At 39.1% G+C, this 16310-nt stretch overlaps 2 protein-coding genes across 2 annotated transcripts in view; both read left to right on the forward strand.

The window, feature by feature from the left end:
- The window catches only part of LOC310747088 (vomeronasal type-2 receptor 26-like), a 54419-nt gene that overhangs the window by 21558 nt on the left and 16551 nt on the right, over nucleotides 1–16310 (forward strand). The window lies entirely within an intron of this gene.
- Nucleotides 352–14188, forward strand: LOC310747081 (vomeronasal type-2 receptor 26-like). Its single transcript, XM_083581397.1, has 6 exons — nucleotides 352–2326; nucleotides 3199–3490; nucleotides 4705–5565; nucleotides 6312–6539; nucleotides 11087–11213; nucleotides 11696–14188. Exons 1-6 carry the CDS (start codon nucleotides 2109–2111, stop codon nucleotides 12595–12597), a joined length of 2628 nt encoding a protein of 875 aa, XP_083437523.1. The 5' UTR covers nucleotides 352–2108; the 3' UTR covers nucleotides 12598–14188.

Genomic DNA, 16310 nt, shown 5'->3' on the forward strand with positions numbered 1-16310 from the left:
GCCTTATATATTTTTTTTCTAGACCTGGTGATTCATGATAGTCTTGTGTAGTTTTTTATAGGAGGGAAAATAGATAAGGTTACCAGATATCCCCGTTTCGCAGGGACAGTCCCCGGATTTACAAATCAGCCCCCATACAAAATCCATTGAAGTTGAAAAGTGTCCCTGGATTAATCTGGAAAAAATCTGGTAACCTTAAAGAAATAATAAAAGGGTCAAACGATCCAGGGCTGTCTTCCACATACTTCACATGAGGTAACTTGGGTGGCTGAACAGAATATCAAATAAATTAATAGGGGATGTGAATATCAGTAGTTTGGATCAGCTGAAACAAAAAAACTGTGCAAGCTCCAACCCCAAAGAAAGAAATGAATAGACACAGAGGCCTCTGACACCTTCAGCCGCCAGCAGGCTGGTTTCAATTTGTTTATTTTTCTGGATTTGCTTGGAACCCATGAGTAAGCAGGCTCTTGATGCCATTGAGCTCAGATTATGCAAGAGCTTGTATTTCCTATTATTCTTACTGCAAAATCCACTTTTGATATTTCAAGTTCACTACCCTCATTCAGGAACAGAAAGCCGTACTTAAATACCATTTTATCTTTATTTTGCATATTTGATTTCAGACATGGATGATTGTTTTCAATGTTCAGAAGATCAGTATCCAAACATTGGCCAGGATATATGTCTTCCAAAAGAAATAAGCTTCCTGACTTACAATGAGCCTCTGGGGATCAGTTTGGTCACTTTTGCTCTTTTATTGACCTTCATTACAGCTTTGGTGCTTAGAATCTTCATCAAGCACAAAGAAACTCCCATACTCAAAGCCAACAATCGGACCCTCACCTATGTTCTCCTCCTAGCCCTCATTCTCTCCTTCCTCTGTCCTTTGCTATTCATTGGCCAGCCCACAAAAATAACCTGTCTCCTTCGACAAACTGCTTTTGGAGTCATCTTCTCAGTAGCAGTGTCTTGCATATTAGCAAAAACAACTATCGTGGTTCTAGCTTTCATGGCTACCAAGCCAGGGTCCAGAATGAGGAGATGGGTGGTGAAACATGTAGCCATCTCCATTGTTCTTTTCAGTTTCCTCATTCAAATGATGATTTGTAGTGCCTTGCTGATAGTTGCTCCCCCACTCCCTGATTTAGACAAGCACTCAATGACTAAAGAAATTGTACTGGAATGTAACGAAGGATCAGTCACCATGTTCTACTGTGTCCTAGGCTTCATGGGAATGCTGGCCATGGTCAGTTTCACTGTGGCTTTCCTAGCTAGGAAGTTACCAGACAGTTTTTAATGAAGCCAAGTTCATCACCTTCAGCAGGTTGGTCTTTTGCAGTGTGTGGCTGTCCTTTGTTCCTACCTACCTGAGTACCAAAGGAGAGTACATGGTGGCTGCGGAGATCTTTTCTATTGTGGCCTCTAGTTTTGGGTTACTAGGCTGTATCTTCTTCCCCAAATGTTATATCATTTTGGTGAGGCCAGAGTTAAACAGCAGGGGACAGCTTATCATAAGAAAGAAATAAAGCATGACCAAGTGTATTTGATGTGGCATATAATAGATGGACTAAATCTCCTTATATTCATTTTGCCACAACCCTACAAAACAGTCCCCCATAGCTCATAGAGCAGACCATGTAGCTCTTCTCCCTGGACTTTCCTCTTACACAGTACTGTTATTAAGGGAAGCAGTGGCTCATGTAACCTAGACTCATAGAGCTGGAAGAGACCCCAATTCCAAGATGCGGACTACATATTTTGGAAACCCAATTGGTTACAAGGTCTTCTTTAATGAGCTTCTAACTTCTAACTTCATCAATACACCACTGGTCTTTTATTATCTAATGAAAGGGTAATAAAAATAACAGTTCTGAATAGGTGACAAACACATTTTCTTCAGCAATTCCAGAGGGAATTCTTAGCATTGGGTGAATAACTACATTCCTGCTTGATAATTAACAGGGCTATAATTTGAATCTGATTTTGGATACTCCCAGATTGTGTCGTTTTGGGAAAATAAACTACCATTTAAACAAGACAATTTTAACTCAGAAAAGAGAAAACGTAGTTTCTGCATAGAGCAAACAGTTGCCTTTGTGTTCAGAATGGAGGTTTTAATGTTCTTGTTGCTGGAACTGATTTCTTACATTGTATGTCAGGCTCAAATAGCAAAATGCAAGCTCCAAAGTCCACACCGTCCACTTCACATGTATCATCAGCCTGGAGACTTCCTCATTGGTGGCATTGTTTTCCATAGTGGCTTCATCTCGTCTGCAGCAACATTCACTGAGGAACCCCCACCAGCGCTGCCTGAAGAGCTTGTGTAAGAACTAAGCCACTCATTTATTACAGAACAGGAATGATCAAACCTACAGATGCAGCCTCAGAATAATGATGGTATATATTATGAAACATAGAATTTTGTGAATTACAAAATGAATTTCAGTAGGGGCAAGTGTCAGGTTCTGCACTTAGGCAGAAATTACCTGCTACACAAATCTACGATAGGGAACATCGGCTTGCCAGTAGCACACTTGAAAATGATCAAGGAGTCTGCATCCACAGAATTATAGTGCCCCAATCAAAAGAAGTAATAGAGCAGCTCTATTCTGCCATGCTCAGACCACACCTAGAATACTCTGTTCAGTTGTGTACAGCACTATTTAAGGAGGATATTGACAAGCTGCAACATGTGCAGAAGAGGGTGACACATATGATCAAGGGTCTGGAAGTCAAACTTTATGAGGTAAAGTTGAGGGGGTTGAGTATGTTTAGCTATGAAAATAGAAGACTGAGTGGATGTAGGATAGCCATTTTTAAATATCTCAACGGCTGTCACCAGGAAGATGGAGCAAGCTTGTTTTCTCTTGCTCCAGAGGTAAGGACCCGAACCAATGGATTCAAAACAAAAAAAAATTTTTCCCTTCCAGTAGCACCTTAAAGACCAACTAAGTTAGTTCTTGGTATGAGCTTTCGTGTGCATGCACACTTCTTCAGATACAATGGATTCAAGTTGCAAGAGAGGAGATTCTGTCTAAACATCAGGAAGAACTTGCTAATTATAAGAACTGTTCACCAATGGAATAGACAGGGAGTTAACTCCACTGAAGTCTATATGATTAACTACTTTGTTGATATGTAAAACGATATACCGGTATATGTTCCTTCTGAAACTGTTTGCAACTCTCATTCTAGGGTGGTGCCTAAGCTTTACCAGCACATTGTGGCCTTGGCATTTGCAGTCAAGGAGATCAATGAAGACCCTCACATCTTACCCAATATCACCTTGGGCTTCCACTTATATGACAGCTATAAGAATGCAAGGAGCACATATCTCGCCACACTGCTGCTTTTATCCAGGGTGGAGAAATTTGTTCCTAACTATATATGTGATGTTGAAAATAATCTGGCAGGGGTCATTGGGGGACTTGATTCTGAAATCTCCTTTTATGTGGCAACTGTTTTGGATATCTATAAGATTCCGCAGGTAGGACACCTATGTACTATACCTCTGTTAGCTTGAGTTTTAGGTAGGTAGCCGTGTTGCTCTGATGCAGTAGAAATATATAAAATAAAAAAATTGTCCACTAGCACCTTAGAGACCAACTAAGTTTGTTCTTGGTATTAGCTTGCATGTGCATGCACACTTTCACAGCACCTGTTCAAGATGTATTACCAGTTCTGGGTTGGGATGAAATTGGAGCAGAACCAGTTCTTTGGAATGTAAAGGTGGTACAAAATTAAAATAAAATAAAATTACCTGAATTAGGGGGAAGAAAGGCTGCAATACCAGAAAAAATATGTCACACACCCAATCTCTTACACACACATTAAGTATCTGAAGAAGTGTACATGCACACAAAAGCTCATGTCAATAACAAACTTAGTTGGTCTCTAAGGTGCTACTGGAAGGCATTTTTTTTATTTTGTTTCGACTATGGTAGAACAGCACGGCTACCTGCCTGTAACACATATTAAGGACATCCCAAAGGCAATTGGTGGGAGAGTGGGCTTCTCCCTCACCAGCCATGGCGCCACACACAATATGTGTATGTTTAGAGGGAAAGCACTTTCAAATTAAACACACTCTGAAGGTATGACAAATTGCAGATATAATCCAGTTATGCAGGAAAACAGTGATAGCACTGAGCAGCTGGTTTCAAAGTGAAATAAATGTTCATAAATGATGTCTGAGAAGTCTTGAAAAAGAAGAGGGAGAAATGGCAGTTCTGCTGTGTCTTGGGGTATGTGCATCATGAATACGAAAGAAGTTCCAGAGAAGGAATGTGTATGCGACCCAAGTTGCAATTCTGACATGGCTACAGTAAATAATGTCTTACGCACTGTTAGGTAATCCTCTGTTTAGGGCATTATGTGTCCCTCCAATCAGTTTCATCCATCGTACAAGACCCTGCCAAATTTTGCAAGTATGCGTAAGTTAAAAAAATATAAGATAATATAAGAACAATGCCCCTGTCTGGTCAACATAACAAATGTGTAACAAGCAGGAATAGGAGATGATCACAATTTCCATACCATCTGCATGTGTGTCTTTAGTATAAGTGAGAAAGGAATGCAACACCTGGTGGGTGGCAAAAGGCATATCTGACTAACAGGATTCCCCACATAATGTATTTTAATAGTTTGAAAGAACTCTGCAAATATTACTTTGTCTCTTCTCTTCCTCCATTCCCTCTTCAGCTCATTTATGGCTCTGCTCCAGTGATGAATGATAAAAGCCCAGAGCTTCCCTTCTACCAGATGGCAGCTACAGAAGCCCTTCAGTATGAGGGAATTCTCTCTTTGCTTCTGCATTTCAGGTGGACGTGGATTGGAATTATTGCAACAGACAATGACAATGGAGAAAGATTTGTGCAAACTATTTCCCCAATGTTTACCAAGAGTGGTGTCTGCTTTGCATTCCTAGAAAGAATCCCCAGTTTTAGTTTTATTTCTGAAATTCCTGGAATGCTAACACAGGGGGCAACAATAAACGAGAAAATTTTTAGCAGCAAAGCTAACGTAGTGGTTGCCTCTGGAGAATCTTACTCCATGACAACTTTTAGGTTGCTTTCATACTTTTCAGAAAATGATGACATGACAAAGAAAGTAAAAAGTAAAGTATGGATAATAACAGCCCAGGTTGAGTTTGCTTCATTTGTCTTTCAAAGGTACTGGGATGCAGGAATATTCAATGGTGCTATATCCTTTGAAATTCACTTCAGAAACCCACCAGGATTTCATCAGTATGTTGTGCACAGAAACCCTTCCAGGACAGATGGGGATGGTTTTATTAGGGACTTCTGGCAACAGGCCTTTGAATGTGTACTCCCAGATATTACTTCAGACAAGGTGGAGGGGAATATTTGCACCGGAGAAGAGAAGCTGGAGAGCCTTCCCGGATCACTTTTTGAAATGAGCATGACAGGTCACAGTTATAGCATCCACAGTGCTGTCTACGCCATGGCCCATGCCTTACATGCCATGTCCACTTCCAGATTCAGACATAGAAGAATGCCATACAAAGAGAGAGGGAAGAATCTGAATCAACAGATTTGGCAGGTAAAGGCTGAACATCCTCAACTGTGAAAGTCCTCTTCCTTCCTGACACTTTTTGTGTTCCCAAAAGCCTATTGACTTGTTCTTTCCTCTCAGAGTTCAAACATTTGAGCGGGTGTGTTAGGAAGAAGAACAAAGAACTGAATTTATAATTCTACCGACAGAGTAGGAGGTGGCACTGATATGATGGTATCCAAGATGATTCCCCACATATTGTGCTGCTTGCAAATGACAGTAGGCCCTATAGGAAAGGGAAATGATGGTCGTGTTCATCCTTGAGCAGGTACTGCCTTGTGTTTGAAGAGAAAGCATTTGTATGAGGGAAGCTTTACAGCCCAGTGAAGTGCCACTGCATTCATATATAGGAAGCTGTGGTAATGGTTGAGAGATGTTCAGCATTCCCTCTATCCCATATCAACCAAATCCTTCCTTAGAGCACATGTTCGCACACCACTGCTGTGTCTTCCAAGATGTTCAGTGACAGTGAGGAGTGAGAGAGAGAAAAAAACCTTGCAACTCACATATTTAATTTGCGGGCATTCAGAGAGAGACGGGTTGTAAGGAAGTTTCAGAGAGAGGCATGCGTGTGAAAGAAAACTGGTTGACTCTCTCCATGCTTGGGCCTGAATCCACTGACAGTTGCTGTCACTGACCATTTGCTGTAGGTTCTGCTCATAGGGGAAAAATACTCCTCCCTGCATTAGACTGATGTCTTTTCCAAACACCTGTCTTTTCTGCTTTCAATCTAGCTCCATCACTTTCTGAGAAGCATCTCATTTAACAATACTGCAGGAGATGTGGTCTTCATCAACCAGAATGGAGAGGCAGCATCTAGCTTGGATATTGTCAATTGGATTATATTCGCCAACCAAAGTTTGCACCGAGTGAGAGTTGGGAGGATAGATCCGCAGGCTCCTTCAGACCAATCATTACTCCTTGATGAAGATGCCATCACATGGCACAGTTGGTTTAACCAGGTAGGGTTTCATTGTTTGCTAATTCAAAAGAGATTCAGTATTGAATAAGCAATCATTATCCACCTGCAGGTCTACTCACTATCTTTTGAGTTGTAAATTGATGAGTGGTGTATAACCAAAGCATCCAGGTACCAAATTAAGAGCCAAAAGGTCCCTGCTAGAAGACCAATATTTTATTAAGGAGGTTACAAAACAGAAGAACCCTTTTACTACAAAATAACGTTAAGCATGGCTAACAGTGTAAATATGACTTAGGGGGATCCTAGCTCAGACGAAAATAACAAAAGCTAGGTTGCCTCAGCCTGATCCCAACCATTCACAGACCCACTACAAGCTGCATCCATGCAAATGTGGGTTTTGCATCATGCAATCCTTCATCTGAATGTGCGTCATTAGGTCCAGATCAAATATCAGTTTTTGTTTGAAAGGGCCTGGAGACAGGAGGGCAGGTTTTCTTTCAGTCAAATGGAGCCTCTGGGTACATTTCCCCAGCACAAGAGGGGATACATGCTCAGAGACCATGAAGCTACAAAGTGGATTTCTTCACGATCATTGTGACCTTGAAGCAACAATATATCAAACAATGCATACAAGTAGTAAGTTCGACTAATTAAATGGATTATTTTTTCCGCTGGGGGACTTCAACTAGAATCGTAAGTAGAAAAGAAGAAAACTATTGTAAAATAAACCAAAGCAATTTGGATTTATTTACACTTATTAAATACTGATTTCTGACAGAGTGAAGGATGAGGTATGAATTGATAGGCCCCAGGACATTGTCTTTCTTGCTAGAACGGTGGGGAAAGGAGGCATAATAATACCAGAGGAAGAAACTTAGAACAGACAGCAGCAGGTGCAGGAGCACACACAACTTCTCAGGGTGCTTGTGAAAGAGATGAAAGGAGGAGACATGAGTGAAGGAGGGACATGAGAAGAAAGGTGTGAAGAGCAAGAGACCATTAGGAATGCAAGCATCAATCTTTAAAAAGGAGTGACCTCAAAATTAGTTTTAAAATCAGGGACTGGGTAGAGGAGGAATGGTGGAGACCACTTCCCCAGCCTGACCCTTCCAGAGAAGAAGAAGACAGTTCAGAATTACAACAGGGGTTTAATGGAGGTCACAGCTCAGAGGAAGATGGGGGGTGGAGTTGGGAAATATTGGGGGAAGAGGAGGAGGCAGAGCTGGAGCCGCTGGCTGACACTTTATCACTAGAAAGCATTCCAGACCCACCATCTCCCAGATCCCGGCAAACCTTAAAAGTATGAGAGCAAAGGGCTTGAAGACAGATGGCCCTAAGCAGCAACCATAGTCGGGGTGCTGTTGACAAAGGAGGATGTGGGAGAGAAGTGGCTGGAGATTTACTGAGGACAACGCCATTATCCCAAGAGGCTGCATTCCCAAGCCTCTCTCTGTAAATATTGAATAAAAAAGTAGATGGTAGGGACTTTTCCTTTTCTTATCCATTCCTGGCAACCTGCAGTGGGAGTTGGTTCCTCTGCCACCTGACAGGTATATTTTGTTCTTAACAGCTGAGAATTGAGTTGTAGCAGGGGTCGCGGTAGGCCGGAATGAATATAAGGTTAAAGCCTTTGCCGATGATCTGGTTTTAACGGTGGAAGAACCTTTGGAAAGTGTTAAAAACATACTTATAGAGGTGAAAAGATTTGGTCAAGTGGCAGGATTTATATTGAATAAGAAAAAGACTAAAATAATTGCTAAGAACATGGATCAAGATACGATAGGAACAATGCAACAACAAATAGATATAGAAGTGGTGAAGAAGTTGAAATACTTGGGTATTTGGATAACCCCTAAGAATATTGATTTGTATCAGAATAATTATATACCAGTGTGGAATGGAATAAAGAAAGATCTGGAGGTGTGGGGACGAATGAAGTTATCGCTGTGGGGAAGGATCTCAACAATAAAGATGAGCGTACTGCCAAAATTCCAATAATCAAAGGGACTGTGACTTTTAAAGAATGGCAAAGAGTAATTTCAAGGTATATCTGGCAGGGTAAGAAGCCAAGAATTCAATTTAAGTTATTAACAGATGCTAAAGAAAGAGGAGGCTTCGCCCTGCCAGACCTGAAATTATATTATGAAGCTTCATGTCTCTGTTGGTTAAAGGAATGGGTAAAATTAGAAAATACAGAGTTGTTAGATATAGAAGGATTTGACAACAGATTTGGGTGGCACGCATATTTATGGTCTGAAAAGAAGAAAATCCACAAAGGTTTTGAGAACCACATTTTCTGAAGATCGTTGATAGAAATATGGGATAGGTATAAAAGCCTACTTGAGCCAAAAGCTCCGCACTGGTTGTCTCCATTAGAGGTTATGAGTGTTAAAAAAATCAATATGAGAAAGAATTGGATTACATATGGAAATTTGATTGTTAAGGAAGGGGGGAAATGGAAAATGAAACCCTATGAAGAAGTAAAAGAGTATGTATGTGATTGGTTGCATTACTTTCAAATAAATGAAATGTTTAAAAAGGACCTTAAGGAATATGGATTTGTAGAGAAAGATTCAAAATTTCAAATAGAAATAATAAATAATGAATATAAAATTTTATCTAAAATGTGTAAGATATTGCTGGAATGGCATACAAAGGATGAAGAAGTTAAATCTGTTATGATACAATGGGCCAGAGATTTTGGATATAATATACAATTTAATGATTGGATCAAACTATGGAACGAAAATATACAATTTAATGATTGGATCAAACTATGGAACGAAAATATTAAATCTACTGCATGTACTGCATTAAAGGAAAATGTTATGAAAATGATTTACAGATGGTATATTACACCGGTAAAACTTGCAAAAATGTATAAAACATGCAAGAAATGTTGGAAATGTAAAGAAAGGGGTGGTACTTTTTATCATATGTGGTGGGAATGTAAGAAAGTGAAGAGCTTCTGGGAATTGATATATAATGAACTGAAAAAAATGTTGAAATATACATTTGTTAAGAAACCAGAGGCCTTTCTCTTAGGAATTATAGGAAATGAAATAAATAGAAAGGATTGTAAACTTTTCCAATATGCAGTAACAGCGGCAAGAATACTACTGGCCCAGAAATGGAAACAGGAACAAGTACCAACATTGGAGGAGTGGAGAATGAATCTGATGGACTATGCAGAACTTGATAAACTGACAGGGAAGATCAGATATCAACGAGATCAAAAGTTTATCGAGGACTGGGGAAAGTTAACGGAGTATTGGGAATGTATAAGTGATAATGAAATAACGTTAGTGGCATTTAAAGAAGCTCTGTAAAAACCTAAGAAGTATTGCAAAAAAAGAAAAACAGATGTGGAAGGGTATGTCAAAAGGCAATAGCAAATTTAGGAAATGTGTAACTAAAAAGTTTAATTTGGATGATTGTCAGAGAGGCTGAAGGAAGTCCAAAAATGAGAAAATTTGTTAAAGTTGTAATGTGGTGCGATATGTATTTTTCTTGATGAAAATCAATAAAAAATATTTTTAAAAAAGAGAGAACTGTGTTGTAGCTTGCCAAGGAGTGTCATAGGTTTTGGATAGCTTGATTCCAATTCACGAATTTGTCCAGAATATTTTTGTATTGGAATTCGAAAAGATTGTGTTCCTCAAAAATTAATAATAATAATCATAATAATATCCCCAACCTTGTCTACCTAGTGGACAGCATACTCAAAAGTAAGAATTATAACAAAATCAACAGGGAAACTAGAGTAACTTCAAAGTGTACTTTAATGGAAAGGGCAATCTTTGCAGAACAGATGGGGCACTGCACATCCCAGAACAATTTTTTTTTCCATTTTTATTGCCTTAAAAAAGAAAAAAAATTATACAGACAGCAAAACAAAGAAGTCTAAATTCACATTGCCTTCTACCAATAAGAAATAATAATAACAATTACAATGATGAAAATACTAAAAATACCTATACTTTGCCTTTTAAACTTCTATTCTGGTTACAATGTATTACTATTCTATAAGAATCTATTATATCCTTTGCTGTCCCATATATTATTTTATTTCCCAAATTCAACCTAACCCTCCCCTTCACCCCACTGCTTCCCTTCACCTGTGTGAGATCTTCCCATCATAATATATATATTTTCTAGTTGCTTTGATAAAATAGAGTAACTTGAAAACTGTTAAATTATAATTACTTCTTTTGTCCTTACACGCTTGACAATTGCCTATTAAAAGTTCTGCTTAAACACCATATTTCTTCATCTAATCCCCTATGCATTCCCATTCTGTATAGAATTTTTGATTGGAGCAGCCCCTGATAGCTGCAGTCATTTTTGCCATCTCGGCTAACTCACAAATCTTAACTTGCCATCCCAGAACAATATTGAGGGAATATCACATAATTTCAAACATTACTACTACTACGAATATGAAAAACCAATTGCTCTCTGTATGGCCATTACATACTACTGAAATTCTGTGTCAGCTTACTCACATAGAGAGGGGTCCAAAAACATAAAGGATTCCAAAGTCATTAGTCCCTTGATGAACCTTCTGCTCTTTCATTTATGGATTAGATTCAGCCTCTTTCTGTCTGTACTGAGAGATGTCTTCCAGGATCCAGCAAGAAAGTGAAGGAGGGAGAGCCCCCTTGCTGCTACAATTGCATCCCATGTCCAGAGGGGAAGATTGCAAACCAGGAGGGTAAGAGAAATAAACAGATTCAATAGATCCAGACTCAGTGCTTAGGATTGAATGGTGCTGTAAGGAAGGCTGAGTTTAAGTTTCAAAAAAGGAGATCATCTACTGTGTGTGTGATCCTGCCTCTTTGTAATCATTGCCCTTCAGATAGTCTAAATATGCTAATCAAATGAGAATGACCATGCACTGAGAGTAGTTGGGTGGTATGTGGTTCAAATCATATCTAGAGGGGGCCTTGCCACTTCTTCTGACTTACACAGCCTGCACCCAGACTAGTGAGAATAAACATTCAGTTGTCATTGGCTCTGGCTGTGGCACCACATAGTTCTGAACCAATTAAATTCAACAATACCACATTGCAGCACATTAGACAGTATTCAAAATGTGTTTTAATTTGAGCAGAGCTCTTTTCTTCTCAGACAGAAAGTCGACATCGGAACCAACAAGGTGATATGAGCTCAAGGTCATTTCCTTATTTTTTCCAGATATGAATGACTGTGATAAATGCCCAGACAAAGACTATCCGAGCAAGAACCGGGATGCATGTCTACCCAAGGATATAAGCTTCTTGTCTTACGAAGAACCTTTGGGCATCAGTTTAGCCTGCTGCTCTCTTTCCCTTTCCCTGATCACAGCTCTGGTACTAGGTACATTTATGAAACACCATGACACACCCATTGTCATTGCAAACAACCGAAACCTCACCTACACTCTCCTCATCTCTCTCCTGCTCTGCTTCCTGTGTGCATTGCTCTTCATTGGCCGACCTGAGAAGGTGACATGCCTCCTCCGACAAACAGCTTTTGGCATCATCTTCTCAACTGCTGTTTCTTGTGTCCTGGCAAAAACCTTCACGGTGGTTTTGGCCTTCATGGCAACAAAACCAGAGTCCAGGATGAGGAAATGGGTGGGGAAAGGACTAGGCCACTCCATTCTCCTTTCCTGCTCCATAGTCCAAGTAGGCATATGTACTGTGTGGCTGGCAACCTCTCCCCCATACCCAGATGTGGACATGCACTCAATGACTGAAGAAATTATACTAGAATGTAATGAAGGGTCTGTGACCATGTTTTACTGTGTCCTCATCTACATGAGCTGCCTGGCAATTGTAAGTTTTGCTGTGGCTTTCCTCGCCAGGAAGTTACCAGACAGTTTCAACGAAGCCAAGTTTATCACTTTCAGCATGTTGGTCTTCTGCAGTGTTTGGCTGTCCTTTATTCCCTCCTACCTGAGCACCAAGGGAAAATATATGGTGGCAGTGGAGATCTTTTCTATCTTAGCCTCCGGTATTGGGCTGCTGGGCTGCATCTTTTTCCCCAAATGTTACATAATCATTCTGAGGCCTGAGCTGAACAACAGGGAACAGCTAATAAGGAAGAAACATTAAAGACTTAAGAAACCTGTCCTTTCTGCATTTTTGTACTTTTCTCTGTGTGTACAATAGAATATTTGCAAAGACGTGTTCAGCAGCTGCCTTATATAATTTTTTCTAGACCTGGTGATTCATGATAGTTAGTCATAAATATTGACTATTGAATTCACTCCGGAGAAAAGAGTGAATAGGTGATTAACCTCTGTTGTTCTGAAAAAGCCATTTTTTATGTGTTGGGGAACCAAGATGCTGTCAGTTCCTAGGAATCCTGGCAAAGTTAAGAGACTTATCAGAAGAAGAATCAGCATCTTGCCCCAAAACCACATGAAAGTCCACAGTTTCCCACAGATTTCGGTTTCACTTTGCAGCCAGCACTTCCACAAAAAGGACCAAGAGTTAAAAGTAATATAAAATGAAAATTCTTAACAATCAAAACACCCTTCCCTGTTTATAATCTTTCTTACCTGGAAACAATAAAAAAGGCTTTTTGTTTTGTTTTGCTAAAAATGGTGTCTTCTTATGCCAGCTGTCAGCTCACATTCCAAGTGAAATTTTCCATTAGCAGACAGATAACACCTCTTGTAATTTATCAGAGTTTCAAAAGTAATTTAAATAACGGATATTTAGCTGACCTAATGCTCTGTTTGTTTATCTTTGGGTCTATTATGTGGTGTTTGGGCCTTTCTCTACATCACTCACCCCATCTGAAAATTTATTGGTCTTCCCTTTGTGAAGCAGCCTTTTTTTAGAGCACCATATCATTAACCAACACATAATTGTATCTGTTAATGGAGTGTCAGCAGTAGATGACAAGTGAACCATCTTTGCTCCCAGAAGCCTTCACTCTCTTGGTCTCCCGTTCAGGATAACTCCAAGAAGACTTTGGCTGAAAAGCGATAAACATGTTTTCTTTAGTCATATTGCAGACTCAACAACCCATATCAAGTGATTACCTCACCTGTAATTATCCCATTATTCCTAATAGCATCCTTCCCACACCCTCAGGACTTATTCTGGCCACATGCAAAATGCTAAAATTAAGACTATTAATAAGGAAGGTCTTGTTAATAACTATGAACTATTCAGAGCTGGTTATATAGAAACACAGATAATCATCATTGTGGTGACCCTTTTTTATATATTGTACTATTCTGGCTTTGCATCATCTGAAGTAATGACCATTCAAGTTAGGCTTTGCTATTCAGGATCATTTGAATAGCAATGGCAAAATAGTTAAATTTGTGCCAAAAATAAATAATCCCTTGCAAGATGGTAGGGTTTTTATTGCAGGTGATATTACTGCCGATACAGAGCTTGTGCAAGTTTCTTCCTCTTCCTCTGTGTTCCGTCAGAGAGCCTGTCCGTATTCTTCACAAATATTATCAGTCAGGAGATCTCATCATTGCTGGCGTTATTTCTCAGATCTACATATTTTCAGATACCCTATCCTTTGAAAAACACCCATCTCAGGAATTTTCAGATGACCATATGTAAGTTGGAATTTTTAAAACCCATATTATAAAATGATGTTATTCACAACTAACCTAGTCCTTGGTGTTGGACTTCACTGGATATAGCCAGTGGGCTAGCAAATTATAGGAGCTTCAGTTGTTCTACCAATTCATTAAGTCTTTCCCCCATTTGATCTTGTGTTTATATACGTAGTTCTAATGATTGTCTTCACATGGCCATCCTGTCCTGATTGTCTTCACATGGCCATCATGGGATAGCATGAGTAAATTATAAATACATGCAGCATGGGAGTTAAACAAGCTATTTTTATTTCTCTTCCATTTTCGATGAGGCTGGCAGATTTAAAGTGGTTGGACTGTGATATAGAGTCACATTTTGAATGTCAGATTCACTTGGGGTTTTGAAAAATAATAATATTCCTATATTGATTAAACCTCTAAACAAAGGAATAAGAATTCAGAACAAAATATGTATATGTATTCAAGAAATCTGTGATTTCAATGCTAAGGGCACTGCATACATCCAGTACATGAAGCCATAAGGATGTTCCTTGTTCATCCGCCTCTAGTCTACAGGATTATTCTCTAGTCTACAGGATTATTCCCCCTCTAGTCTACAGGATTATTCTACAGGACAGTTTCACCCTAGTATTCTGCCTGACACGATAGCTTTTCTAAAGATATGTATATCACTGCTGAATTTTCATGATGGTTTTTTTAATATAAATGCAAAATGATGTGATCATGCAGAAAATTAAATTAGGAAAAAAGAAATGACAGATTCCTTCATCACTAACACACAAATACACACAAAGAGCAACCATGAAGGAGTTGCTAGGGCTGTGCAGCAGATTCAGACAATGCTTGAATCTTGAAATGAATCAGGCAAATTTGGGTGGACCTGGACTTTGACTGAGTTAGGTGGAAGCAGCCCCAGACTGCCCCAGGTTGGGTCTGGCCTCTAGGAAGCCTCTGGGACAGTCAGAGTCAAGGTGACAGGTGTCTTGCCCAACAAACCCTATCATAGAATATGATTTTGAGAACAGCAGCAGTAGCTGGGAAGAGAGGAGTTCAGGGATATTTTAAAAAAATAGTTTCATAAGTTGTGTGTCTTTGTTTCTCAATTTGATCCTTTTCCATGGTTTGTATGTTTTGCAATATTTTATACATTGTGATTTGCTGTTAATTATATTGATTATAGATTGATAAGTGTGAACTGTTTAATTATTATTCGCTGGTGTTTAATTTTACTGTTTACTATTAGATTATGATAGATTGTTGCTTTGCTTGATGTAAATGGTTTATTTTAATGTTATTGTGACTTTTATATTGGATCAGATTGTTACTATTAATGTTTGATGTTTTATTATGTTTTCGTGTGTTGGAAGCCACTCAGAGTAGCTGTGGCAACCTAGCCAGATGTGCGGAGTATAAATAAAAATATTATTATTATTATTATTATTATTATTATTATTATTATTATTATGCACCCCAAGTCTACTCCTATGACAATATATTGTGGTGCACCCTTCAACTCTCAATACAGGATGATGACTCAGCTCTATCAACACATCCTGGCCTTGGCATTTGCTGTAAAGGAGATTAATGGAAATCCCTGTGTCTTGCCCAATGCTACTCTCGGATTCCACATGTATAACAGCCATTTTAGTGAAAAGTGGACCTTTCAAGCTTCAATAGAACTTCTCTCAAGAAGGGCCAAATTCATCCCTAACTACAAGTGTGATGCTGAGAATACTCCAGTTGCAGTCATTGGAGGACCAAACTCTTATATTGGTCCAAACATAGCACCTATCCTGTGTACCTACAAGATACCACAAGTAAGATTTATATATGGAACATAAATACGCAAGTTTAATAAGCCATTTGAACTTCTCTTGCATTTCAGACATTATGCTATTGTGCTACATTTTGTCTTCTAATATTCCTGTTTAATACGTAAAGCTGAAGACACAAGATTGTAGAGCGGATCTATGTATTATCAGGACACCAGAAGGCTGCTTTCAATTCCATCCTTCTCCCAGCCATTATCTGTTTTACAAGAAGGTGTTTGGATGTGTCTCTTTCCCAACATTTTGAACATAGTAAAGTGCTCTTCGTACAATCACTCTAGCATTCTCTCTGACAAACTGATTGTCCATGCAATCTACAGTAACTTCAATAGGTTCACATGTGTGCTAATGATACTTTTACAATTTTGTGTATGCATCACAAATACATAGTGGGGATAGAGAAGAG

The sequence above is a fragment of the Podarcis filfolensis genome (genome assembly GCF_964270895.1).
Source record: "Podarcis filfolensis genome assembly, chromosome: 13".
Classification (NCBI taxonomy): Eukaryota; Metazoa; Chordata; class Lepidosauria; order Squamata; family Lacertidae; genus Podarcis; species Podarcis filfolensis.

Coding starts and splice junctions, on each gene's coding strand:
- LOC310747081 (XM_083581397.1), top strand. CDS start 2,109: ATGGAGGTTTTAATGTTCTTGTTGCTGGAACTGATTTCTTACATTGTA. Junction 2,327..3,198: donor GCGCTGCCTGAAGAGCTTGT/GTAAGAACTAAG, acceptor CTCTCATTCTAG/GGTGGTGCCTAAGCTTTACC. Junction 11,214..11,695: donor GAAGATTGCAAACCAGGAGG/GTAAGAGAAATA, acceptor TATTTTTTCCAG/ATATGAATGACTGTGATAAA.